General features: G+C 38.3%; 2 protein-coding genes across 5 annotated transcripts in view; one reads left to right on the top strand and one right to left on the bottom strand.

Moving 5' to 3' along the window:
* Nucleotides 1-998: 998 nt before the first annotated feature.
* hpgd (15-hydroxyprostaglandin dehydrogenase) lies at nt 999-19,390 on the top strand. 2 transcript variants are annotated; one of them, XM_067498672.1, is made up of 7 exons: nt 999-1,315; nt 1,897-2,020; nt 4,313-4,419; nt 11,570-11,666; nt 17,113-17,189; nt 17,305-17,468; nt 18,917-19,390. In XM_067498672.1, the coding sequence occupies exons 1-7, from the start codon at nt 1,223-1,225 to the stop codon at nt 19,038-19,040; spliced, it is 786 nt and encodes a 261-aa protein (XP_067354773.1). In that variant the 5' UTR covers nt 999-1,222; the 3' UTR covers nt 19,041-19,390. The 2 variants fall into 2 exon arrangements, with proteins under 2 accessions (XP_067354773.1, XP_067354774.1); XM_067498673.1 differs by lacking the exons at nt 999-1,315; nt 4,313-4,419.
* Nucleotides 19,213-27,891, bottom strand: part of wdr17 (WD repeat domain 17) — a 24,716-nt gene continuing 16,037 nt past the window's right edge. For 2 of the 3 annotated variants that reach the window (XM_067498665.1, XM_067498666.1), the window contains 13 exons: nt 27,797-27,861; nt 26,967-27,099; nt 26,718-26,806; nt 25,793-25,892; nt 25,545-25,684; nt 24,991-25,102; nt 24,736-24,877; nt 24,121-24,223; nt 23,888-23,989; nt 23,303-23,401; nt 22,524-22,591; nt 21,992-22,089; nt 19,213-21,900 (listed from right to left, as the gene is read on the bottom strand). In XM_067498665.1, the coding sequence (XP_067354766.1) occupies nt 21,781-21,900; nt 21,992-22,089; nt 22,524-22,591; nt 23,303-23,401; nt 23,888-23,989; nt 24,121-24,223; nt 24,736-24,877; nt 24,991-25,102; nt 25,545-25,684; nt 25,793-25,892; nt 26,718-26,806; nt 26,967-27,099; nt 27,797-27,861 (1,371 nt within the window). In that variant the 3' untranslated portion in view covers nt 19,213-21,780. Of the gene's footprint in view, nt 21,901-21,991; nt 22,090-22,523; nt 22,592-23,302; nt 23,402-23,887; nt 23,990-24,120; nt 24,224-24,735; nt 24,878-24,990; nt 25,103-25,544; nt 25,685-25,792; nt 25,893-26,717; nt 26,807-26,966; nt 27,100-27,796; nt 27,862-27,891 lie in introns of those variants that run through there. The other variant, XR_010913902.1, reaches the window with a different exon arrangement.

Raw genomic sequence — 27,891 nt, 5'->3', positions numbered from 1 at the left:
TTCTTTTTTTACAATTTTTAGATGTGACGTTTAAACTGAGTTTAAATTCCACAGTCTGATCTTAAATGCAGTACTTTGAGAAAACCAGTCAGAATTCAGAGTTTAAAGTCAAAATAAAAAGATTAAAGTTAGAATTCTGAGAAAGTGAGAACTCACTTTTTAAAGTGGCCCTAATCCTCTCTCTTATGTCTACTTACCGTTTCAGGTCTTTAGATCTCAGAAACTGACAGACAGTGCAGAGCATCTCAAGAGTGGTGTTCAAGAATGTAGAAAGGAATGAAGATACTGTAAGGAGGAGGAGGGAAGAAAGGGTGTGAAGGAAGCAAGGAGGAGGAGGGAAATGTAGAGATACTCCAATATTTTGTAAATAGTTGGTTATTTCTCATTACAAAAACTTGTTCGTTCCAAATGTAGTCAGCACAATGTTTAGGAAACTCAGCACAGACATTAGTTTGCTTTACCTACAGAACTAAACCAGTATTTTTGCATATTTGGTTAGCAGTTAGCATTTCAGGCCAGATTGAAAATCAACATGCAGGGACCTGAACCTCGGTTTAATGTATCACTGAACAGCATTGCATGTTGTGTAACAGCCATTACACTGAAAACACACAATAGCCTGACACAAATGTGGTGAAGAGGAGAACATTAGATTGACAGCTATTTGAAAAGGTGCAGTTCTTCGCGTGTACTCTTTCTAATCCAAACATTGAGATGTGTGAAGGGCTCAGGCGTGTAACAGAAGTAACAAGAGTAAAAGAGCGCTGTAAAGAAGAAGCTGTAAAGAAAGAAGGAGGAGACAAGAGGGGCAGGTACAACAAGCTGCTGCATAAAACCTGTAATTACTATCCTGCAGAGTTTACTTAGCATTTGACTGGCTGTTTCTCTCTCTCTCTCTCTCTCTCTCTCTCTCTCTCTCGCTCGCTCGCTCTTTCTCTCTCTCTCTCTCTCTGACACACATGCAGTGTTTGTATAACTGATAAGCTAAGAGAGTAAGGGGGGGGGGGGGGAAGAAGGGAGGGAAACGAGCCCAGCTAAAAGACTGAAAACACACACTAGGGTGAGAAAGCTAATGGTTGTTATATAGAGAGTGCATAAACACAAAGAGAAGACAGAAAAAGAAGACAGAGGTGAGACATAGACAGAGAGAGAGAGAGAGAAGGGGTGAAGTCAGGGAAGGAGGAAGACCAAGGGTACAGAGGTTTTCTGCTGTGCTTGGATCATGTCTTTGATTGGAAAGGTGGCTCTGGTGACTGGGGGGGCTCAGGGCATTGGGAGAGCTGTGGTCCAGTTACTGCTGCAGAGCTCAGCCAAGGTCAGTACAATCCAACTTTCCTTTCTTCCTTTATAAATATGTTAATTTCATATGCTCTAAAATGACTTCAACTTCACTGTTTCTGCTTTTTTATTTCTTTGAACGTCTGTTTCCTGATGCAACTGTGCGATTATTCTTTAACTGTCATCTCTGGTGCTCAAACACAACCTAGTTTGACCTCACTGCCTTAATGCCCAGTTTCCAGTGGTTTGTTTTGTTTTTTTCTCAGAAACTTTAAAATGACTATTTTGTACTTCATGGACTGCCTTTAATAAAAAAAAAATAGTTAAGAAGAAATTTTAAAAAATGAAAGAAAGCAAACAAGCCTCTGAAAATATCTTTCACACTATATATAATGAGGCTAATTGTGGTGCAGCACAAATGTCAACTTGTCATTTGAGCTTGTACTTTTGTTCCTTCTTTGAGCAGCGAGCTACTGACTGTGCAGCTCACTGCCACACTTGTCAAACCACAGGTCTAACACAGCAGAGATGCACACAAACCTAACCCAGCTCTGCAGCATGTCTCCATGCTGCAGAATTTGTAAAAGTTCCACTCACTAACAGAGTTTTGTCTTCCAGGTGGCCGTGGTCGACCTGAACAAGATCTGCGGTGAACAGTGCAAGACACAACTGGACGCTGAGTTTGGAGAGGACAACAGCATATTTATTCAGTGTGATGTGTCCAATGGAGAAGCGCTGAAAGGTGCAGTACTTCACCTTTTACATCACTGACTACTTGTTGAGTGACAGCATGAAAACATTGGAGATTAACTTTCATCAAAGCATTCAGTCTGCTGAATTGTTTTTGTTTTGGTAGGGCTTCTATCTTAGGCAGTTGTGAAATTTAGTAGCCACAGATTGTGTTTCTCCATCAAAGTGAACTGTTCACGAGGTGGAACAGAGGGTTGCATTTTAAACATTATAAATCAGGAAGTGACTTTAAAAAAGCAAAACCCCCATCACTATTTTTGGCAGGCAATAGGAAGTTTTTCTTTCCTGGAGAGTCACTGTTTGCTAAATTGTCAGTGGGTTTAAAAGAGCTGTATGCTCAAGTCAAACCCATCACAACAGAGTATGTGTGACGTACGTAAAATAGCAAACTGTGGTCACTCAGGTGTGTTCAGCATAACTTGTTTCTGGATGTTTTTGTGTGTGTGGGTGTGTAAGGGTGAGGAAGAAGAAAATCACAGACTTAAAGTGTAAGTGAATAAGTGTGTCTTCGGGTGAGAGCGAGTGAGTGAGTGAGAGGAACAAGGTTTCATTGTCTGACATAGAAAATGTAAATCCCTGCAGGCTAACTGCTGTGGAATGCTGTTTAGTGTTACTGCTAACTGTGTGATCGTGCTGCTGTTGATGTGGACATGCACTGCAGGCCTGCGTCAAGCCACTGACGTGTGTGTGTTTGTGTATGTACTTGCATTTCTGCCATTGTCTAAGCCATTGTATTCATCATATTGTTCACTGATTAGCCATATTTATCTAATTGTGTGGAAGTATTGGGCAGTATGAGAGATGCAAAACCTTTGTTTACATGGTAGAAAGAAAAGCAAAAATGGATATAAGACATTATTTATAAAATCCAGATTATTAAAATGTAGAAATTGGATTGAGGTTATTATTATGCATAGGAAAAGAAATCTAATCTTGCCAGAAATTGTAGAGAAGTTGCCTGTTGTAAGCTCTGAAGATGAGAACCCTAGAAGAAAATGTATTTTTAAGCATCAATTTACACCGATCACTTTAAAACAGATGTGTATTTCTGTTTGGTAAACTGTGGAATTCCCTAGAAAATGCATTAAAATTAGGTGTGTTGTTTGTATTTGCAGGGTGTCCAAGTGTGGAATGAGGCAGGTGATGAGAGATAGTTTATCTGCTGTCATTAATACTTGATGAATCAGGCAATTCTTAATGTATTTATTATCATTGCAATTGAACAATGATTCTTAATAAGAGTTTGATTCAGCAGCCCCATCGCATTTTTCCCACATAATGACAAACATTTTGAAAGCAAAACTAAAGTACCCCTCTAATTATCAACTTAACACCACTGAAAAAAACACATTCTAAGACCAGCATGATTCTGTGCAAGTTAATTAGTTGTTAGTTTTCCCAAAAGCATTTAATGTAGCTTCGATCCATAGGTACAGAAAATGGCCTTGTGCTTACAATGCTCACCGCTCTTGTCTCAGTCTGTATTAATTGACCACAGACATTTTGAAATGTCAAATATATTGAGTTATATTGTTTTTGCTTCTCTTTATCAGTGCGAGAGAATGTGAAACCCACAATGTTCAATACAAATGTGGGACAGTATTGCTTAATGAGAGTAGACAAAAAGCATTGCCCAAGTGCAATGACAGTAAAGAAGTTGCATAAACTGTATTGACCAAGACATTTATTGGCAACAACAGTGCTATGTTTCCTCTTATGGTGATCACATGATATGTTGAACAAGAGCTACAAAATGTGAATAAGTATCAGCCTTACTGAATGTGCACAAAACCTCCTCCATATTTTGTCCACTTACTCAGGGGCAGATCTAGAATTTTTATCATTAGGATGGTCAGACTGAAGCATACGTTCAAAATAGGCTGGTACATTTGCAAAGTGATTTAAAAGGTTGTGCCTGGTAATTGTGCACGGAAATCAAGCTGATTTTCACACCAGGATGGTTATTTTTTGTATAATGTCCCACTGTGTGGTACATGTCTAAAACGCCACTCCAGACAATGTCTGAGGCTGAATTCTTCTAAAATTGTCTAGCGTTCATATGTGAAAAAGACTATACAGAGACAGACAACCGTTCACACTCACATTCACTACTATAAGTCGCAAATTTATCTAACATGCAACGCTTTGGACTGTGGGAGAAAACCAAAGGAAACCCACATGAGCACAGTCAGCCCTCAACCGTCTACACACAGTCATAATGAATCAATTGTATTGTATAGTTTCAATTTCAGCAGTTCATCCTTGGTTTGTGTCTGTTGTTCAGATGCTTTCCAGAGCACTGTGGACCGGTTTGGTCGTCTGGACATAGTTATCAACAATGCGGGCATCAACAATGAAAAGAACTGGGAGAAGACCATACAAGTCAACCTGGTAAGAACCTAAGTTCAGGTCCACTTAATTATAATAATATAATAGTCCCAAGAAGAGGGATTTATAACATGTAGTTTTCTTGCCCGAAACTGCAATGTACAAGTTTCTAGGTCATTTGTCCCAGCAGTAGAAAATAACCTTACCGTTGTTTACCAACCTTACCAACAACCATTGTTGTTTCTTAACGTAATTTACCCTGAAGTTGTTTTCCCTGGCCCTAATGTAGCTATTTTGTGTATATAAAGTTGTTCCTGTGGCATCAAAACGTGATGTTCCTAAAGAGTCCAGTACTGACACCAAAGTGCAACTGCATTGTCAATACCAGATGCAGTCGTTCCCAGGGCATAAAGAGTGGCTCTCCTGGAGCATCCAATATTAACGCCAAAAGCGTACCTGTAGCGTCAATATGATAAGTCAAAGGATGTACAAAGCGGCACATTTTGACACTTAGGAAGCATCAATATCTGATACTATGGGATGAGAACGTGTTGGAAATGAAGGCCACACATTTATATGCCCTCATTCCATCTATAAAAATGTAAAACTCCACCTGAGACTCATATGGAACTTAAAATGAAAAAATCGTTTTTACAAAATTTGTGTGAGCTGTAGTCGATGGATTTCTCGTAGTGTATTCGCGCTCTGCATGGAAACATTTACAAATAATGAGAGCAGAAAAAGTTTTACCACGAGTCTCAGTCTGATGCATAAATCGCACTCATGTTTCTATTAAGACGAGGTTGATAATCCACAACTATTCACTCAGTCTTTTTATAATATAGTTCTCTTCCTGAATTTCTCCTGTTAAGAAATATTTGTTGTTTAAAAGGTTGACCACAAGGAAGCTGACTTACTTAATCATTTCTGGCTGAAGATGGAATTTCTGCCTTATAAATTTCTGTTATTGTACAAAGGAGAAAACATGGCAACGCCATTTTGTTCTAAAAAGGTTCCAACTTTGAATTTCTACTCCCAATATTTATTTATACATGGCTTCAGGTGAAATATTTATTACTATTCTTTACAGATGGAGGACTGTTGCTTTCATAGGAAATATCTCTTAAAGGTCTGAATTTACAGGAAGAATAACCACATTAAACACATTAAACCACATTAAAAATATTGTTTCAAGACAGATTGTCAATAGATGGACATGTTGATCTCTGGGGTGGAAAACACATGGGGGAAAATTTCAGCCTAAATTTCAGCCTCCACATTTTTTGTGATGTGCTGACAAACAGCAGCCTAGAGATTTCCCCTGGATGACTGGAGATGACAAGGAATGCAAAGAATGGTTGGGGCTCAAAGCAGAGAGGCAGTCAAAACATTTTTAAAGATCTTAGATGGAATGAAATCCAGATGGACGCACAGTGTTGAGGGGCTTGGTGTACTAATGTTAAATACCTTATCCCCAATAACTAGATCCTCTGTGTTGACTCGGGTCTAGATGATGCATCACATCACAGTGAACAACAGTTATTCCATAGTTCGGAATAAGAACTAACATTTCAACTTCCAAATGGAAGGCAGCTCCAACTGCAAAAATAAATCCAAATAACCTCTTCTTGTATGCGTGACCACCGCTTGTGTTCTTTCTGTTTTATTTCTGTTGTTCAACTTCCATTTGAAACAACTAACCAACAGGCCAATATAACAAGTGATGCCAGTGATCTACACAGTATCTGACACCAGTGAAGCAGAGAGAAAAACAAGGTTAAGTTGATATAAATCAGCTGTTTTTGTATCCCAGGAGATTATGTAAAAACACACAAGTCTCTATTTTGAAATCAAGAAACTAGTGCAACTAGCCCATAAAATCGCAGCATCAGGTTTTCTTTAAAGCAGGTATTGAATCTTTTGTTATGGCTATATTCAGCTTTGACTGCTGCACTGATAGTGAGCTGGCAAACAAAGCCACACCCCCTGATCCTCTGGGTGACAGACTTCTGCATTCCATCAGAGGTGACCTTTGTACTTTTTTAAAAAATTGCACCAGGCGATTCAAATCACTATCAGTATTTACAACAGTCTGATCTCCAGACAAGACCTCTTTTGCTTTGTCACCATGTCACGCTACACAGATCTAAATCATTTTGGTCACAGTTTTCTAACTTTTAAAATGTATGGGGGCCTGGTGCATCAATGGGTAGAGTATAGAGGTGGGATGCAGAAGGCCGCAGGATTGAGTCCCATGCCAGAAGTGCGACCCACCTTGGTGTTGGTCCCGCTCCCGGATTAAATGCATCAAAAAACAACAAAACACAAAATGAATGTGGGGAATGTGTTCCACTGTGTTAACCCTTGAAAGGACAAGCCACTTTTGACTTCAAAAGTTTCTTAACAACTAGGACTCACAGCCTTCCGAAATAAGGATTATACAGGAGAGAAAAAAGCATCATATACAGCACAGAGACATCAGCTGGTAACAGAGACACTGTCTCTGTCACCACCATGTAGAGAAAGCTTTGATGAAGTTAGCTTTACATTTCAGTCTAGTGAATAACTTTAGTATGATGATAAAGCCATGAAGCAAAGTCTAGAGATCCCACGCATGTGCAGGTCACTACTGGATACTTCAGAAAACTGTAAAAACTGATGGTGCACATGAAAAAAACTAAAAAACACGGGGGTTAAATTCAGTTTAGAAAGTGGTTATCTCCTTTAATATGTGCATGAAGTAAAATTAACAAGTCCTGAACATTGGAGATTTCTGCAGAAACCTTATTTATGAGGAACATGTAGAAGAAATCCGGACTAGACTTGCACAGTCATGTTCTCAACAGCATCATCAAGTTTTTTATCAGTAATTCAGTCAAATAACTGCATAGGTCACTTTTCCACAGTATTTTTGTATTTCAAGGGCATTTTAGAGTATATATGTAGTACTGTCATTTCTCTAGTCAATCAATCAAAACGTTATCCGTATGAAAAAGTAGATTTTCAAGGACACAGTATAGAACTGTCTGAATGGGGATGTATCTTGAATGATGGGTGCGTATTTTAGGAAGTGTGCATGCTAAAGATAGGCCTCTTTGTAAGGACATTCCTTGGCACTTCACTTGCCACAACAGAAAGTATTTTAAATATTTCCTGAATGGAGATTTAGATCATTGACTCTTGTTAGGAGTAGCCAACGCGCTGAGCTGGAGGAGCTGCAGGAGCTGCAGGATATTGTTGTGGTTTTGTTTTCAGTAATTAGCCATTTAAAGTATGATGGTTATCTGTATGTTTTCTTATGACCCACAGAAGTGTTTTTCAGAAGAGTGTTAAAATTGCGCCTGTCTGACACCAGGCACCAGAATGTGCAAACTACACGTGGTTTAGTTGAGTTTAGGCAGACAGGACCTATGGTTTTGGTTTAAGAATGTTGCAGCTCGGCTTAAGGGGTGATATCAAAGAACTAGCAGCAATAAAGACCTACTGCTTCAGCTTTTGTCTGGGCTGACATGTGACACTTGAACACACCACAAAGACAAGAGCCAACAAGCATTCAGCACTGCAAGTTCTGCACCTGTATTACCATAGTAGCTTTTTGTGCAGTGATTCACCAAGGTGGACAATGAACAAAAACTGCAGATTCAATTCAATTCAACTTTATTTATATAGCGCCAATTCACAACAAAGTCATCTCAAGGCACTCTACAGAATAAAGTCAAGACTATAAAGATGTATAGAGAGAACCCAACAATTCCCCCTTGAGCAATCCCTAGGCAACAGTGGAGAGAAAAAACTCCCTTTAACGGAAGAAACCTCCAGCAGAACCAGGCTCAGGGTGGGCAACCATTTGCCTTGACCGGTTGGGCTGAGTGGAAAGGGGAGAGAGAAAAGAAACAGAGCAACAAAAGCAACAACAAAACATCGGGCAGGTTGGTAGGACGGGTAGCTGCACACTGAAAAACACAAAGCTTCAAATCCCAGGAAGTTAATCTCATACAGTAGTTACAATTTTGAAGTGAGAGGAGAGGAGAGAGTGACAGGAGGAGGGGGGGGTCCCCCAGAAGTCTAAGTGTAAGCTTTATCAAAGAGGAAGGTTTTGAGCCTAGACTTAAAACTAGAGAGGGTGTCTGCTTCCAGAATCAGAACTGGGAGCCGGTTCCACAAGAGAGGAGCTTGATAGCTAAAGGCTCTACCTCCCATTCTACCATTAGAAATTCTGGGAACCACAAGTAGGTCTGCATTCTGAGAGAATTGGTCTACTGGGAAGATATGGTGCTATGAAGGTCTTCTATATATGATGGAGCCTGACCATTCAGAGCTTTATATGTAAAAAGCAGGGTTTTAAATTCTATTCTAAATTTAATGGGAAGCCAATGGAGAGAAGCTAGTGAAGGTGAAATATGATCTCTCTTGCTAGTTCCAGTCAGCACTCTTGCTGCAGCATTTTGGATTAATTGCAGGCTCTTTAGGGAGTTACTGGGACATCCTGAAAGTAGGGAATTACAGTTGTCCAACCTAGAAGTAACAAATGCATGCACCAGTTTTTCGGCATCACTTTGAGACAGGATGCTCCTAATTTTGGCAATGTTCCATAGGTGGAAGAAAGCTGTTTCATATGTGAGTTAAAGGACAGATCCTCGTCAAAAATAACTCCAAGGTTCCTTGCAGTAGTACTGGAGGCCAGACTTATGCCATCTAGAGTAACGATATGGTTGGACATCATATTTCTTTCTTTGCCCAAATACTATGACCGTTTTGTCTGAGTTTAGATGTAAAAAACTGTGGTACATCCAGGCCTTTGTGTTGTAGACATGCTTGAAGCTTGAGTAACTGATTTTTTTTCATCTGGTTCTATATATAGATATAGCTTGGTATCATCAGCATAGCATCGGAAATTTATGAAGTGTTTTGTAAAAATGTTGACTAAAGGAGACATATATAAAGTAAAACGTATTGGTCCTAACACAGAGCCTTGTGGAACTCCATAGCTAACCTTTGTGTGCATGGAGGATTCATCATTAACATGAACAAATTGAAATCTATCAGATAGATAAGATTTAAACCAACCTAGTGCAGTTCCTGTAATTCCAATTTCATGTTCCAGTCTCTGTAATAAAATGTTGTGATCAATGGTATCAAATGCAGCACTAAGATTTAACAGAACAAGTATAGGGACTAGTCCATTATCTGAGGCCATGAGAAGATCGTTGGTGAGATTAGATATCGGTCTGTAATTGGCTACAACACCTGGGTCAAGACACGGGTTTTTAAGTAGTGGTTTAATTACAGCTACCTTATAGGCCTGTTCCTAAAGATAGATTAATGATTTCTAATATGAACTTATCTATTAAGGGTAAAGCTTCCTTGAGCAGCTTAGTTGGAATAGGGTCTAGCAGACAGATTGTTGGTTTAGATGAGATAATAATTGAAGTTAGCTCAGTGAGATCTATGGGTAAAAAGCAGGGATTGGGGCCTTATTCATGATTCTAGCAATGTTGTACATGAAGATCTATCTGTAATATTTGGGGGGAGGATCTGGTGAATTCTTTCTCTAATAGCTACAATTTTATTCATAAAGAAAGTCATGAAGTCATTGCTGCTCAGAGTGAAGGGAATAGTAGGCTCAACAGAACTATGGCTCCTAGTCAGCCTGGCTACAGTGCTGAAAAGAAACCGGGGGTTGTTCTTGTTTTCTTCTATTAATGATGAATAATATGTTGTTCTGGCATCACTGAGAGCTTTTTTGTACATTTTTAAACTGTATTTCCAGGCTAAATGAGATTCTTCTAACTTTCTGGAACGCCACTTCCTTTCTAACTTTCGTGTTTCCTGTTTTAAGTTGAGTGTTTGCGAACTATTCCATGGAGATCGCCTCTGCTGGTTTACTGCCTTCTTTTTTAAAGGGGCAACACTATCGAGTATTGAATGTAGTGAGGCTGCAGAATTGTCAACAAGATAATCAACTTGTGCAGGAGTAACATTAAGGAAACTACTTTCCATTGTATTAACATATGGTGAAGCAAGTGATGTAAAATAATTTCTTTACATTTGTTTTCACTTAAGCATCTGCTATAGTGGAATTTTTCCCTAACTGCTGTATAGTCTGTTATTGTAAATTCAAATGTTATTAGAAAATAGTCAGACAGAAGAGAGTTGTGAGGAAATATTGTTAAATTATCCGCTTGATAGAACATTTGACAGTGGTTGCACGTGCACTCTGATGATTGATTGATGATGGAGTCCAAAAGTGGGGACACACTTCAAAACTAGCAGATGCTCACTGATGGTCTGTCTTTGGCCCATGATCGACTGTTGACTTCTTTGGTTTAAAGTGTCAGTCTGAAAAAATCAATGATCAGAGTTCATGTGCAACCACTGTTAAATGTTTTTAATGTGTTTTTAATCATTTCTTTGGAAAACACTGGAGGTCTACAGCACAGACAAACAAGCTAATCCAGATCACAAACCAAACGTGAGTGGAGAGAATTCACTGGTTTTAGTGTCTTTATGGGCATTGTTGAAAATACAATACACAAAAAAAAATGACAGTTATCCTTTAAAATGAAGCGGATATTACATCTGTAGCCTCACATACAGTATGTTGCAACAGGTACATTATGCCATATTAACAAAGGTGATATCCTTTCCGGGACCCTGTCCATGGGTCAAAGTCCTCCCACGCCTCCTAGGAAAGGGTCCCTGGTTTCTCACATCTGGATGAGGTGACTGCCCAGACCAGTCTGCCTAAATGGTCACCTTTTTGTCAAGCAGTCTTTCCTGTAAAACCTTAGTGCCCATGGGAAAAATGCTCCTGGGATATATAGGACACCTCAATCACATGAGGATGCAGAACAGGCCATGTGAGGGCACCATGTTGCACAGGTGTTCATGTAGCTAAAAGCAAGTGTCTGAAGGTTTAACGAGGCAATTAATGGAGCAGAATCCCTCAAAGGATGGTTCACAATTTTGTGATTTTTTTCTAATGCAATCAGCCTAAAATTCTTCACCAGATTCTTAGTAATTCTAATGATTGTCATATATGACTATGTTTATAAATGAAGTGTGTTGTCTTCCACACAGCAGCAGATGTCCTCTACGATAAATGCGACTATCTTTACTTAGCAACAGGTTCACACCTTGTTGTAAATAAGTTTCACTTCCTTTTGTACATGCTGCACTTGTGAAGATTAACACTGTGTCTTTATTTCTACAGACCTCTGTAATAAAGGGGACCTACTTGGCACTGGAACACATGAGCAAAGAGAACGGCAAGGAAGGAGGCATCATTATTAATGTGTCCTCTATGGCAGGTAACATATACATATATACAGCTGTAAAATCTAATACTGTATAGCACAAACTGACTCATGCACTTATTTATTCACTTGCTAAAATAAAGATCGAGTTGGCCAAGCTGAAATTTCAGTTATTTTAAAATAAATTAGTGATCTTTCTAACACCCTTGCCAGTCTTGGGTATCAGATCAGATGCTGCTATTGTGTACTCCTACAATCCAAAAAAATTCTAACCTCACATTGGTTGAGCAGGTAGGTGTGTACTGTGAACCACTGTGTATAGTAGAAATGACAATAAAAGCCACTTGACTTGACTTGACTTGACTTGACTGTGACAAAAGTAAAGCCGACTGCAAGATGTGCAACTGATAACATTGATTCCTATGTTTTTAAGATTATTTTAAACGTGTAGTTTTTCCAACTGATGTCGGCAAAAAACAATCATCCTTCATCATGCTCCGTCCAAGTTGTCAGAGACTAGACATCTGTGACATTTGGTGGAAACAGTGTTTCAGTTTGAATTGTCTGATTTTTGAAAGTCTTAGCTAGTCTTTAGGTGTGTCCCCACTACTGTTTGAACCAGCAGTGACTGTCCTCTTGATGAGGATTTTACTATCCAGCAAGTTGTAGTACAACAGTTCAGTACTTGTATTAGTACTGGCAAGTTGGTTTCTTGGTTTGATAATAAAGAGGTTATGTGTGAAGTGACATGACACCTAATATGCAAAATCCCAGTGTTTCTCTAGCTTCCACTTCCACAGTTTACCTGAAACGATAAAAACGCTGAATAACACCACAGTCACCCAAACAATATGTTTTACTGCAAGATCAGAAAATTGGGGAAAAAAGGCGGTTTTGTTAGTTTTTATTTGCAATGTTTTGTATAATTCATCGCAAATTAAAGGTAACTTGTTTTAGTGACAATAAATCCCGCTGTTGACTTAGTGTTCTAAGTAACACACAAACACACACACACACACACATTGTCATGCAAACATAGAAAAACACACCTCTATCCCTGGGATTTTATCTAACTCACCTTGTTTTAGCACTTGCAAAAGTCTTACTCACAGTGATTTGTGTAAGAGGTTCAGGGACAGAATGGAGTCTGTTTTGATGTTATCATGACTTTTTAGAGGGACTGATCAGGCCTGGTGGATTTTCAAATCTTATGCCATTTTAAAATCATGGGGCAGCACAGACATGAAGATTTTAATTATTTTTTATATTTTAATTTCAAAGTACAAACTAGGAGATTCAATCAAGGACCCAGACCACACACTTGGTGTCTCTACTAAATTATCCATTGTGATCTCACAGAAACTCACGTAATAAAATATGACTTCAAAGCAAAACAAATGTGGAGGCGGCCTGTCCTGAGAAACCTGAACCCGAATGGTGTGTAACTTGTAGGACGAGCTGAAGCTGAGTTGGCAATAAAATCTATTAATAATGAAACGTCGCTCTTGTCTTCCAACTCCCTGTCCTAACTGTTACCTGGATCAGATGTGTTTAGTCGGTCAGAAAGATCCTGTTCTTCGGGATCATAACCAGCCTCGGGTTGGTAATGACCACACATACATACTATAAAGCCTTTGGGAGAATAGGCTCTCAACTGCTATTTCAAGATGATACCATAAAGGGTTAACAGGCAATGTAGAAAAGTGTAATACTGCAGAATTCTGTGGAAGATTAAGTGTGTGAGTGTAGGACAACTGACCCTGAGGACAGTGGAAAGGAAATGTAATTTGATTTACCTCTGAGTCACGATCCGGCAAGTCGCTGCACTTATCTGAGCCGTATTAGATTACAGAATCATATCATTCATAGGCAGAATTCTGAGGCGGAAAGAAACTTCTTTATAACTTCTGCTACTGCTACTCAAATAAAATTTTAGTGAGACTTCAGTTCTAGTGAAACCATGTATGTTTCCAAACATTCCTTTCTCTTTTCTGGAAGACAAACACGTGGGGACTTATTTACATCGGGCTGTTATTAATGATGGACTTCTCTCATTCTCCGGAAGCTAGGCCTGTGACAACATCTCTTTTCCTGTGTGTGTGTGTGTGTGTGTGTGTGTTAAAAAAATGACATAAAAAAGCAACCATGACAGGTTGGCACACATCCACTAGAACCTAAAGTACAGGATTTGTCTCCGTCATGGAATAGCTGACACTCCAAAATCATCTTTGTTTTGCTTTCCACACACTCACTCACACACACACTAGTACAGGGTAACTAAAGGTTATATTGTAGAGCCGGACAGCTAACAGCTCTGCATGAGTCACCAAACTCTGCCATATGTACACACTATCTTATTAGCACAACTTCTACCAACACAACGGCATTTACTTTGACTGCAAACACCTACATTAACTCTATAATGACAAAACCCTGGACATTTTACCCTTTTTGTTGTACCCTTGTTGACTAGTTAGGTGAGTTGATTCCTGTTATTCTTCCTGACTGCACATCAATCAGACTGCTGTGACTCTCCCATTTCCCCCTGACCAAGTAGCACTGTGACCGGCTCATCTTTCAAAACTCTTCCCTCACTTGTAATGTTTGTCCTTTCACATGCGGTGTAGTTTCCCCTGAAGGGCCTCAGGTGTGGAGCAGGGAGGGTTGAGCTGGAAGTGGTTGCAACAGCACCGAAGCATCTCCATTGTTGACCAAACTATACTCTTTGCACTCAGGGTATAAAATTTTCTTATCTCTGATACTGCACTAACTCAACATGCTGAGATAAAGTAAATAAAATGTCAGTCTCCAACACAATTAAAATATAGCCAGAATGCATATTGCTTTGCATAAAATAATGAAAGTTATTTTTTGGGGGGTGCATCATATTTTTGAAAAATCAACAGCCTAATATGTCTGATTTTATGACATAACATTATGGTTATTGTTATTGTTAATGTTTTAGAACGCTGTCATGAAATCAGATGTTTTTAATCAGTTGCTGACTGACGGAAAAGAAAAAGAAATGCTGAATGCAAAAACTTTTTGCTGAATGCAAAAAGTTGACTTTTTGGTGGATTTTTCTAAGATCCCACTTGCTTGATCATCTTCTTCAACATCTAAGTTCAAGTTGTCCATGTGGTCAGTAACATTGTCTGAGCCATTAGAAAAACTTGTCTATTGCTCAGCTCCCAAAAACAGGGGCCGGCACTAGTGATGTCAAGTGACTGAGTACTTTATTTTGGTTTTTTACTTAAGTACAAATTTGAGGTATTTCTTCTCATTAAATACTTATAATAAATACTGCTACTTTACACTAGATTTCAGAGAACATTGCTGTACTTTTAGTCTAATAAAATTATTTGAAAACATATAATTACCAGTTACTTTTTGAGATTCAGATAAAATAAACAAAACACAGTGTATCTGTAAGACATCCCTGGTGTGAAATTTATAAACTACCCAGCATTTATAAAGTAATTTCCATTATAATTAATAGATATGAAACATCATCAAAACATTGTAAACAGTTAATAGACACTTTTATTTCTTAGGGACAATATATGTCTTTAATCTGAACCAGAGAAACTTAATAAAGATACATTTCATAGACCCTAATAGTTAATAACATAGATGATAATATTGTGATTAGTGCTTAAAATCAGCTCAGCCATTACCAACAGTGACCTTTGAGCCTTATTTTTTATTATTTACTGTACATATGTTTTTCCATAATTATCATAATTCACATTGTTTAGGGGGCCTGGTGGCTCAGAGGTAGAGCATTGGATTTGGTTGCAGAAAGCAGCAGGTTCAAATCCCACCCAACCAGGCGTGGCCCGACCCAGCCACTAAGGGCGACCTCAGTCCTGAGCCCGGACAAAGATATGGGAGGGTTATGGCAGGTAGGGCATCTGGCGTAAAAATACATGCCAAATCAACATGCAGAACTTGTTCCACTGTGACCCCTGAAGGGACAAGCTGAAGGAGATGATGACAATTAATGTTGTTTAAAATACATTGTTTAAATCATGGGCTTAGTACTTTTACCTTAGTTAAAGATTTGTTTTTAGTTTAGTTTTTTTGGCTAATACCTTTACTTTTGTATTTAATACAGTAAACATTTTAGATTTTCACAACATTGTAGAACGTTCACTTTTACTTTAAACTGTGGTACTTTGGACTTTGGGTCCTGACATTCAGGTGCATGTTGTACAGGGGATCTTTGTGCAGTGCTTCAGGAAACAAGCAGAGTAGCAGGTTTCACTTTTAGCTGTATACTTTAGCTGCTGTATGTAAGAACAGGATTTCAGTGTAGGCATTTGGTCAGTTTACTGAAATCTAATGTGAACGTGCTGCTTTTAAAGCTTTGTGTCATTTAGAGCAACAGCATTCCAGCAAATGTTTTTGATTACTGGACACGTCATATTGTAGATATAGAACAGTTTCGCATTTACTAACAGCAAACATATGGTAATCATTTTTCACTTATCTCACTTGTGATAACATCAGTGTGTGTGTGTGTGTGTGTGTGTGTTTGTGTGTGTGTGTATACTTGCCATTTCCATGAAAAAAACAGACTTGTTCAGACATAGTCACGTGTACTACATGTGAATTATTTTGGGGGAAAGAATGTGTATGTTGTTCTCTCTCAGTTTTTAGACTCTTTTAGCTGTGGAGGCTAAAGTCAAAGTGTAGTTTAAAACCATGTGATGTGTGATACTGCAGCTTTAGGTGTTTGTGGTTGCAGTGTTAAACAGCTTGAAGCTTTTTGCTACCACTCTGTCATTTGTACTCACCTATTTCCTGTAATTAGGTTTCTATTATTTCTGCCTCTCTTTCTCTCTCCCTCCTTGCAAATGACCTCATGCAGCTGTGTTTGCGTTAAGCTCAGAAACAAATATAATAAAGTAAAAACAACCATAACATGCATGGACTTTAAGCCCATTGCTGAGAAATGTGTTCTGAAGTAACCTTTTCTGAACGGTTGCCCTGAGATGCCAATAATCAGAAGCAGCTGAAGAGGCTCATCTGCAAATTTCATTAGGAGGTGCGAGAGGAAAAAAATGCACTCGGACCATCACTGAAGTAGAATATGTGTAATGTAAGACATTTTTTGAATTTTTTATTTTTTTTGATTTGCATGAGTAGTATTCATTAAAATAATTGCTCTTTAAAACTGAACAACTATATAAAAAACTAAATTAATAAGGAGAATTGTTGTATTTTACGGGCTATTGTGCTCTAACGTGGGAAAAGCAAAGTGAGCAGTTGAGAGTTGTGAGAAACGTGAGCTGAGCTTTATCTCATTAAACTTGGACTAACTGTGCAACAATGGGAAGCTGCTGTTCAGAAACAGATGGTTTTTTGGGAAACAGCCCTGTACATGCACAGTATTCCCTAAACAAAATAAAGACACACTGGGTATTCATGGCACCAAAATGAATTCTGCTTATTCTTGACAACATGAGTTGTTTTTTTTCTTTCTTCTTCTCTTCAGCATTCCTACATTCTCCTCATCAGCCTGTTTACACTGCTACTAAACATGGAGTCATTGGTTTCACTAGAGCTATGGCGGTAAGACACAAATGCACAATAAAAAAAGACACTATAGATGGACTTTCGTATATTGTTTGGATGCTGTGTCCTCTAAAAAAGTCAGCTCAGACATTCATTGTATGTGTCTTTCCAGGACGCATCCTGTGTAGGTAATTACGGGGTCCGTATTAACGTCTTGTGTCCGGCTTTCGTTGATACTCCTCTGCTGCACTCCGTGGAAAATGAGGACAACATGGGCAAGTTTGTCAAGTTTAAGGATGATTTCAAACACCGCATGGACAAGTTTGGAGTTCTAAAGTGAGTTTTGCACACACCAAGACACATGTATATTTGCTTTCTCAAATCCTCTTTGTATGTACAGCATGTCTTCAAATGTACATTGACTGTCAGCAACAGCCAGGGCGCATTGAGCTCTGTCTGTGTTCAGGATGAACCTACATTTTAAACTTATATGTGAACACTGTCTATGGAGGAGCTAAGCCCCCCACAGACTCTTGGGGCCCACTTTGGGGAGCGAGTTTACGCTGTCTTTATATAATAATATATTGGTGTTTTAAATGTTCTACGTGTGTTGGTGTGATGCAGTGGAGTTCAAACAGAATCCAAATAAAACCTCCAAAATGATGAATCAGTATATCAAATTAGGGATCAAGGGATCAAGTTATGGGTTACAGCTCGCAGCTTTTCTGAGGCAGTAAAATAGTTCTTCATTGTGTTTTTGCTGGCCAGGCTGCAAGTGTAAAAACAAACAGAACCTAAGTCATTCATGTTTGGACTCCTTCATAGCAGGTTTTACAACTCCAGGAATATAAAAAAGCTATAATATAAAATGAGCTTCTCCCCTATATGTTCTCTCATTATAAATGACAGCACAATGCTCCATGCCAATCCAATACAAGGGGGGGTTCTGGCTGCCCCCGTTATAGGCTTGATATAAGACAGGATTTTAATCCTACACATCTTTGCAGGTTGTAAATACTAACAAAGCTATTGAGCTCTCTGAGGTCCCTGAATGCCTATAAATAAAATCTGATTTTACTTCATGTGTTTAGAACTATTTGAAATATTAACTTGATGAATGCCTCATGAGTGACTTGGCAGTCCCTGGTCAACAAAGCTGTTTTGAGCTGTATATTGTTCTTTCTACTAAAGATGCCAGATTTGGTCATTTTCTGTGTTTAATCCAAACAACTGCAGTTAAGAGCATGTGGAGCATCTCTGCTACTATTTGGCTCTTTATTTGTTTTTTACTTTTGTCTCTGTTCTGATTACATTCTTGTTTCAAACAAGTGGTGCAAAGTCAGCTTGGCTGTCAACCATACTTTAAGGAAACCTGACAAGTGTTTATTTGAAGCAGTCCTGAGTGGAATGCTCTCATATTACATAGGGCTATAACAGGACAGCTATGAGAGAATCTGATTTTTTTTTTTTAAAAAGGCTTTACTTGTAACGACCAGAACAGTGTTTATTTATGGTTCTGGGGAGGCCTGAAAAAGTTCAAATTGTGCAGCTCAGAGTCAAGCAGCAAGAAACATTTGCCCGAGAAAATTGAAGCCAGATGACTTTATTATAAAACACATCAACAGACAGACTGACACACTCAGAAACTGACTTCAGTAAACAGTATTTCTTGTGCAAAGTCTGATCCCAAAACAACAAAATTAAACCTGCTGTACCCCCTCACTCACAGTGTGTGTCTTTTATATCTGTAGTTTTATCTCATGCCCCCTTTCTTGTCTGTGCAGGCCATCACTGATAGCAGAGGGCATGATGAAGTTGATCGTGGACACCAGTCTGAACGGGGCAGTGATGAAAATCACCTGCTCTAAGGGAATCCACTTCCACACCTATGAGCCCATGTCTGCTTGAGCTTTGATAAACTTGACTCCACACTGCTGCTGGATAAACACTGTAGCACTTCAGCCCATCTGGCTGTCACACAAGGACTGGTTCAGGACATCCGGTGTTGCTGGAGTAAATATCAGAACTGTCTCAGAGTAGTGCCTGGATTTGGATAATTTAATAATCATAATAATATAAATGTCGACATATAAAAAAGACCCAAAGTATAGATCTGTGTTTTTCAGTTAGATTTTTATGCTTTTCAGAAAACACCTCAGATATGACTGATTATGCAGTGTTAATTATAAGAACTGTAACAATTATTTAACAGCTGTTTTTATACATTTGTGTAAAAATAAAGAATTGCAGTAATATAATTTTGCATTGATCTTGTATTATGAGTTCAACAAATATGTTTAATCTAAGTTGATGATAGTAGTTCTCTTATTTATGTACAGTGACAAACATTTGTGAACTTCTCTACATGAATATGACCTAAAATATGATTTTCACACAAGTCCTTAAATAAGTTTAATGGAACCCAGGTAAACAAATTGGTCAAAGAAAACAATACACTTCTTCATTTATGAATTGAAGAAAACGGTCTTGATTTATACATTTGAGTTTGGCAAAGTTATGTGAAACTCTAGGACTGTTTGTTAGAAAAGGAAATTAGGGTGTTTTCAGTCAGTGGGATGACGGGTTTGAGTCTGAGGCCCTGCCTTATTTAAAGATGTAAGACGTTGACAGCTCAGATTTGTGTGTCATAGCTTGAACAAAGGAGGTTTTGAGTTCAAACAACACCAATACCTTTCCTACAGGCAGTTGACCAGCAAAGATCACACCAGGAGCAGTAATAGTCCAGAAACCCTCAGGGTAAGATTAGGAAACTCTCTTTTTGTGGCTAATTATTCAGTCCATCTGAAGAATAGTGAACAACAATGGTGCACATGGCAGAACTGCAAGGAGGAAGCCACTTCTCTCCAAAAAGAACATTTCTGCCAGTCTACAGTTTGATCAAGGCCATGTTAATAAACTAAAAAGCTGTTAGAAGGATATTCTGTGGACAGACCAATGTAGAATTTTAATTTTTTGGCCTAAATGACAAGCATTATGTTTGATGACAACAAAACTCTGCATTCCAGTGTAAGAACCTATCAGCAGAACATAGTGGTGGTAGTATCAAGCTCTTGTCTTGCTTTGCTGCCTCTTAATCAGGGATCATGACTTCATTAATGGAGCTATGAGTTGTAGAAGCAAATCTGAGAACATTCACTTTTATGAGAGTTACAATAATTATTTTCTGCAGTACTTCCACTGCCCTATGCTGTACACAATCACCTCACTCTAAAAATAAGTTACAACTATGAAGAAATTGTAAGAATTCTTTGATTCCAAATAATTGTATTTTTCCAAACAATTTCCAAACAATTTCTATTAATTAATAAGTATGTTAGAGTTGTAAAATGTAATGCTGTTGCAAAATTTCACTGTTTTCAACAGTGACATACAAAGGGGGAAAAGGAAAGGCTTTGTTCGTTAAATGCTTTTTTTTTTTCAGATTTCTGCATTCTGAGTACTTAGTATTGAGTACACATAAGCAGGCTGAGACCTCTGTCTACATTTAACATGAATCAGCACAGATGAGAACCCATTTAGAACACACACACAAGCGCACACACACACACTGTGTTCTTCCTGTTTGGATCAGTGCAGTGGTAAACACAGCACACTGCCTGGGCTTGGTACAAATATTACATTTTCAACAGTCCCTCTCAGTTAAACATTGTGGTAGAGGAATAACAGAAGATCGTCAGCACTCACTCTGACACTGCCAAATTCTGTAAGTCCTGTTTAGTACATACAGGATTGAAAGCTCTGTTTTATGTGCTTTATTATTCATCTGATGTTTTTGGCTGCTACAACACTTGAAAAGCATCCTGTCCACCTGTGCTACATTACCAGAAAATGTCAGCAGTAGCAGAATTCAGCATGATGCGTAATGGTGCAAGGAAATCAGACATTTAGTATATAACACAATACTATATATAGTATTGTATATTGTATAGTATATAACGCAATACTACAGCTGTTGAAACAGTGACATAACCTGCGTTTCCATGTTCTGATTTACAGAACACACCTGATCAATGTAACCAGCAGTGAGTAGGGCAGAGATACTATAGATAGTTAGAAACCTGGGAAGCCTGGGAAGGTCTAGATGCTCTTCACAATCTCTGTATATTTTAAGTTAGTCTTTTGTTCATGTAATAATATTCTGTTTCCATACGGTAGCATGTATGTCTTGCATGAACCTGACACACAAAAAATAAGGTCAAGCCTCAGATAAAGCTCAGTGGTTGGTTTATTCCAGCATATGTTTTTACATCAGTAGAAGAAAATCAATAAGAATTATACCCTGTGTATATATGCTCACACACTTTCAGCTGAAGTAAAGAGCACGAAATCCCCTGTCACAAAAGAAGCATGAATGGCTAACTTCTTGTTACAGCTAAGCTAGCCAGAGCCAAAATCTACTAAAACCATGGGCTTGTGGAAAACTAAATTGTCCTCACACAATCACTAATGTGTTGCTGATGTCACCATGATTGTTGCTTTAGTAATTTATAAAGGTTGGCCACTAGAGCACAAAAAGCCATTCGGGGCCCAGTTTTCCTTCTTCCTTCCTTCCTTCCAATCTGTAAACCAATAGCTTGGAACGTACTCTTTGTATATATTATACTGTATGTGTGTGTGTGTGTGTGTGTTAGAAGGGGTTGATGCGGACTCCTGTTCCCAGTGGAGAGAAGGGGTTGACCTTTGCCCACATTAGTGCATCATTAAGGGAGATTGCTGATTTACCATCTTCTAGGAAAAACACAGGACCCTGCACATTGAATAAAAATAAGAAAAGCATGGGAAAATTCAGAAAGGGGTCCAGAATCACATATATGAATGAAAATACAAGAAACACACACCTGTATTCTGTGTCCAGTGAAGCAGGACAGCTGAACATCAGAGTGGCTCGGCAGATTAGAGCCTGTCACATAATCAGCTCCACACAGGACTAAAGCATCTGACAGAGCGAGAGACAATATGTTTTAATCAATAATAATTGCACATGACGTGTATTCACTCTCAACAGGTTTCACTGAATATTTGCCAAAAAGACTATAATAATATTTTATGGAGCTTAGCAAACAAATATGTCATTCTGTCCGTTCTGTTCCTTGCTTTGTTTCTCCACCTAGGCCCCACTTCGTGCAATCAGAGAACCACTTACACACAGTGGCCAATCACCAATCATATCTCTCGTTATCATTTAAATTAGCTCCAGTTCCTGATACTCATCTTGCCTCTACCAGCTTTCAAGTGTCTAGCTAGTTATGGAAGTTGCATATTCTTGATGAATTCTGTGTCTATTTCTTTATGAGCACATCATTATTTCCTTTAACAAGACTTTGTATTTAGTTTCTCCAGATTAAGCTATTAATAGAAATGGTATTTTACCAGAGTTTGTGGGTTGGATTCTCCTGTTGAGGCAGCTGAATTCTTGCCTTTGACACTCTGTTGGAGGACTGGTGAAAACACACAGACAGACATTGTTGCTGTGTACTGTAAATGTGTATAAACAATGCAATATGCTGCACTTTTCCCTCACTGGCCCTGCTCTGGAAAATATTTAGGTATATTAAACCTACATGGTCTCAAATTTCATAATAATCATCATAATCATAATATGGTAATAATGAAACATTTAATTCTAGGCGTCACATTTGACACACGTCTCTTTTTATTATTTTAGTCTATAGGGACTACAGAAGGATTTCCGTTGACAATACATTTATAAAATAATGGGCACTGGAAAAAACTGCAGCAAAGCTGAGTGGCTGGTGCTAGGTTGTTTTGTAAGAAGGTGCAACAGGAAGTGATTGGAACAGACCAAGGAGCTGCACTAGCTCCAAACAACAATGTGCTTGCTCCTTAGACAGGCCAAAATTACATCATTGCTGAGTTTTGGGGACTTGCATGTGTGTTTGCTGAGACCGCCACATGATGCATCCCACTTCTCTCCCTCTTCTGTGTTGCCTTGGTACCTAGCCACATTGTGGCTTTGACTCTTAGTCGTACTGGGCAGCTGAGATTTGAGGCATGACCACAGTGACGGCCTCTTTAGTGTCCTCCTCTACCACACATCCTTCTCCTTTATCTGCCTTTTAGAAATTACTTCTTGATTTCCTTGATTTCCTGAATCTTTTTCTTTGTGTTTGTCCATATGTGTAGCCTACTTGCTGCTGCTTTGTGTGCAGGCTCGCCATGCATCCAGCTCCACAGAAAGCTGCTCAATCTTCAGAGGAACACACACCTCCCTCCGCTTCAACAACTGACTGACAAGCAGGAAAAAGTATGTTAGGTGGACTTACATAAGAATCATTACATATCATCATCATCATTTCCAGTTTTAACCTGATTAAGCTAATTATAGTATGATAAATACTAAACCACCTGTGTGTCAGGCATCAAAATCTAATTGCAAAGCACATAGGGCCCCTTACTGATGTACATTCTCCTAAAACAGCTCTGCCCTAAAGTGTCTCATCAGAATCTTTAAGGATACAAATATAGCAGTGTCTTTCTGACTGTCTGGATTCTTGGTATTGTCTGTATTGTGCTATTTAAAATAGAATCTTTCTCACTAGCTCAATGGCAGCTTTTTGACAGAGGCCTGACCTTTTTTGTGGTAACAAAGATTGTTGAGCCAAGTGTAAGGATAAATAAAATTAAGCTTTCTGTAGCTCTCACTCAATCGTATATAGATATGAAGTTTCAATAAAGAATTGGTAACACATCCATGTACACAATTGTGCATTTACCTGGTGTACTCATAGAGTGCGGGTACGACGCTGGAATACTGTCTTCGAATGGCAAGCAAAGCTCCAATATAACCACACAGGATCAACAGCTCACTACGGGCTCTACAGAAATACACACAGACATATACACACACACATTTACATGCAAAAATGACCTGGATAATGAGCAAAGTATGGGGCGTAAAATAAAACTCAAACAGCTAATTTAAATCTTAATACTAATACTACAGTACTCAGTCAACTTGGCCATGATGAGGCGGTCAGTTCTGATGTAACTCATCAGGTCCAGGATGGGCTGAACACTTTCCACAGTCCAATCAGTTCCAGTCAGCTGTTCTGGTGAGGAGGAAAGATAGAGACAGCTAATTAGTGCTTTATAAAGATGGAATTTTAGCTCATTTTCTAATCAACAATAAGACTGCACTTCATAACCAATAAGAATAGGCCTTAAGAAGTGTTACTACTTAGTAACTTTATTGGGTATGTATGTATGTTTATAGTCAACAGCTTTGGTTGTACTTTTTGATCATTGCAGATTTTTTTGGTCTTCACTGGTAATTTATAAATTTGAAAATGCACAAGCAAATAGAAGAATGAATTTATATAGACAAATATATATGGATATATACATTTACCAAAGATGAAATGTTATCTCATTTAAAACTACAGTGTGGAAGGTTTTTTTGTCCAAATATGTTTAATTTGATTACATTAGAATTCAAATGTTATTTTAGTTATTTTGTGTTGGATGTAATTTGAATGTGTGTGATTGAGGTTCTTTAAAATCTGCAGATATTGTGTTAGGTACTTAACCACACAGAGACACACAGACACAGAGTTGTCAATACCTTTAACATGATCTATCCCTATCCGAAGCGCGTTCTCAGGTTCTGAGCTCAGAAGGTGGAATTTAATAGCTGAAAACAAGTCTGCTTCACTCATGGCCGCTTGTGCTAAGTCCTTACACTCTTCTAATGAAGGAAGACCGCACTTGAATGACAAACAGCACATAATGACACAGACTGTAAACATCACAACTGTCATTTGCATCGAACATGGAGCTTTTATTGCAATTTGTCCAAGATTTAAGTTTGCCAGCTCACCCTTTCATGTAACTGATTGATTTCAGCATCACTTCCTGGGTATAATGCACACAGCTTTGCCAATAAAATGTAGTTGTCAGGAATCATTTGGACTAGTTCAGTTGAGAGCTCCCTAAATGTAAACACAGAAAATATTCTCTAAATGTTCTGTTTCGTACACAGGGTGTGCCTTTTAAGAAGCCACATGTTTTTATTGTGTATTTTTAAAGTCACTGAAGCTGATGGATACACAGGGAAATGATAGATTGACACAGTCCACCTGCAGGAACGGGGCCTCCGATGCCTATTTTTCCAAATAAGTAACATTTTTTATGATACTCAAACATAGACTTTATAGCCATTGTTATTACAGCTGCCTTAACACCAGATCAAATAATGGCAATCTCAGAAAAGTAGTCAAATGAAGGTTGTTATTAACAAGGTTAATATGAGTGTATTTATTGTGAGATTTGCAATATGAAAAGATCAAACATTTATGTATATAAAGAAAATAGGAAATATAATAAATGGCAGATGTAAATATTAAATTGTTGAGTATACATGCATTGACGTACCATGTAGATGTGGTCATGTACTTCCTGGCTAGGAGTTCAAGGCAGTATGCAGTGCTTTGACTGCCTGGTTCTCCCAGTACCATCCCCACGCATGCAGCCAACTCAAGCTCATTACCTCGGATCAGACTACACATGGCTAACTAAAAACATTAACACACAAACACATGTAATTCAACCCAATTTCAAAACACATTTCTAGATACAGAGAACTGTTCACATTTCTGGTAGTGACACGCTGATGTGTGTACCTTGATGTTGTCTGCAGCTAGGTGACAGCATGCTGCCAGGACAGAGCAGCCATCCTGAAAGTACCACTCAGCTAGTTCCTTACACACTTTATGGAGAAGACTGGACAGATAAATACAATTGATAACAAAGAATCACAAACATCTAGAATTCATTTTAGATTTTCTTAATAAGTAAACCTAGAAGTTCTTGGTTTCTTCACAAATGTTGTGCTTATTTTCTTTTTGTAATTGTGCAATTGAGGAGCGAACTAGGACCTTGAATTAAATGAGGTGAGGTACCCATGGTCTTAAGTATGATGTTTTTTTACATACTATAAATGGTTAATTGTTTTCTCATTGAAAATACCTAGAGGTGAATTTGTCTATACTGATGTTTGTAACACTGCAGTATATACCAGTGTAATGCTTTCATTTGCATGTCTGAAAGTTGTTTAGTGATTTATTATTGAGTATTCACTTTAGAATGAGTGAGCATGTGGCTCGCTCATTCTCATTTCCTAGAGGGAGTACACACCAGAGTACATTTAATTTCGTACTAAACTTGTAAATACACAGGCAGAAAAGAGTCACGTGTCCTTTCATGGCCAGTGCTAATTAGTGCTGAGATGAATCAGCTCTATTTACCGATAAGCTGATTACAGCTTAGGTTCTTAGATGCTCCTTGACTGAGCGAACTATACACTTGCTCTTTTTTGGATTTGGGGTCTCAGTACTACAAACCATCCTTAGGCTCCTATCCCACTTCCAGTGTTCTTATTTTAAACATTAAATTACATGGCTCTTGCTATAATGCTTAAGGTATCAGTTTTTCTGATGTAGATAATATTAAACTGTTTTGATTCAACAAGTGGCAATGTAGTAAAGAATTCACTTACACAGTCAAGGTCACACATAGAGAATAACAGTGTTATTGTACTTGTTTTACCTCTGGTATTGTTGTCTGTTGTCCACATCATTAGTAATGTGATTAGCTGGGGAGCTATGAGATGCACAAATGTTCCCTTCACACGCTCCCTGGAATTAAGAAAGATTATTTTTATTTCTGACCTATATCGTCACATTAATCCAAAATTCTGTTTGAGTGTTTCCTCACACCCTTGTTTGCGTTCCTCTAATGAAGAACTACCACTTATCCATCCCTGCATGAGTGTCTATATCCCTTTGCTCTCTGTACCTGTGCTATCAGTAAGGCTTCCAGCAGTTGTCCTCTACCAGTGAAGAAAGCTACAAGTTTTTTTATGTCTCCTGTGGCGATGCAGTATGGGATAGCATCATCATTATCTTCAGCCATCAGCTGGTCAGCTCGCCTGTGACATAACCATATTACATTCAATTACACAATCAAATATTGCCCTTGGCTCAAAAATATAAAAGGTCTTTAGAATAAACTGTATCAAAGAGGAACATTTTGATGCATATAACTAACTTAAAGGATTATATGCCATTGGTTTAATTTAGAATAGCAAACATTATTGGAGCTAGTTATAATAGCTACAGTCAGTTTTTGACTTTTGAGTGAGACATGCCTAATTTCGAAAGATATGCATTAAAATCCTAATGGATCGTAATAGACTGGCATATATCAAACCAGCTTTTGAAGAGCGGTATTTATCTTAAGTGTCATCAAGGTTGTGATTCGTGAACACAGAGTTTGGGGTTTTCTAAAGTTTTTTAGTGTAATCAGTATTATTTATATTTTTCCATGATTACACCTTCAGTTATCACTATAATGTTGACTCACTACTCTGACACAACTCTGTTTTGAAAGTGATGGATGACGGATTATTGCACTGTCTTACACTGTACTATACAAGTGTGCAGTATCAGGATTGTGAAATTTAGCACTAAGGCAGAGACTAACAGCACCTTAAGTCATTGAGCAAACACTAATAATAGTCATTCTGACTTAGCACAAAAAATGTGGAATGAGTAAGGAAATATTTGTGGTATTTTACATTTTGTTTGGTAAAAAAGCTAAAAAAAAAACATTTAAACCAAGGTTACCTCTGCATTAGTTTCTTCCAGTATTTCATGGAAACTCCTGGTGCCACAGATAAAGCTTTTTCCCACTGAAAGAGAGATAATAAAGGTTATTTTCT

This window comes from Channa argus, chromosome 3 (assembly GCF_033026475.1).
Source record: "Channa argus isolate prfri chromosome 3, Channa argus male v1.0, whole genome shotgun sequence".
Taxonomy (NCBI): domain Eukaryota; kingdom Metazoa; phylum Chordata; class Actinopteri; order Anabantiformes; family Channidae; genus Channa; species Channa argus.
Note: the sequence above shows the minus strand (reverse complement) of the source record. Positions and strands in the feature narration are given on the sequence as shown.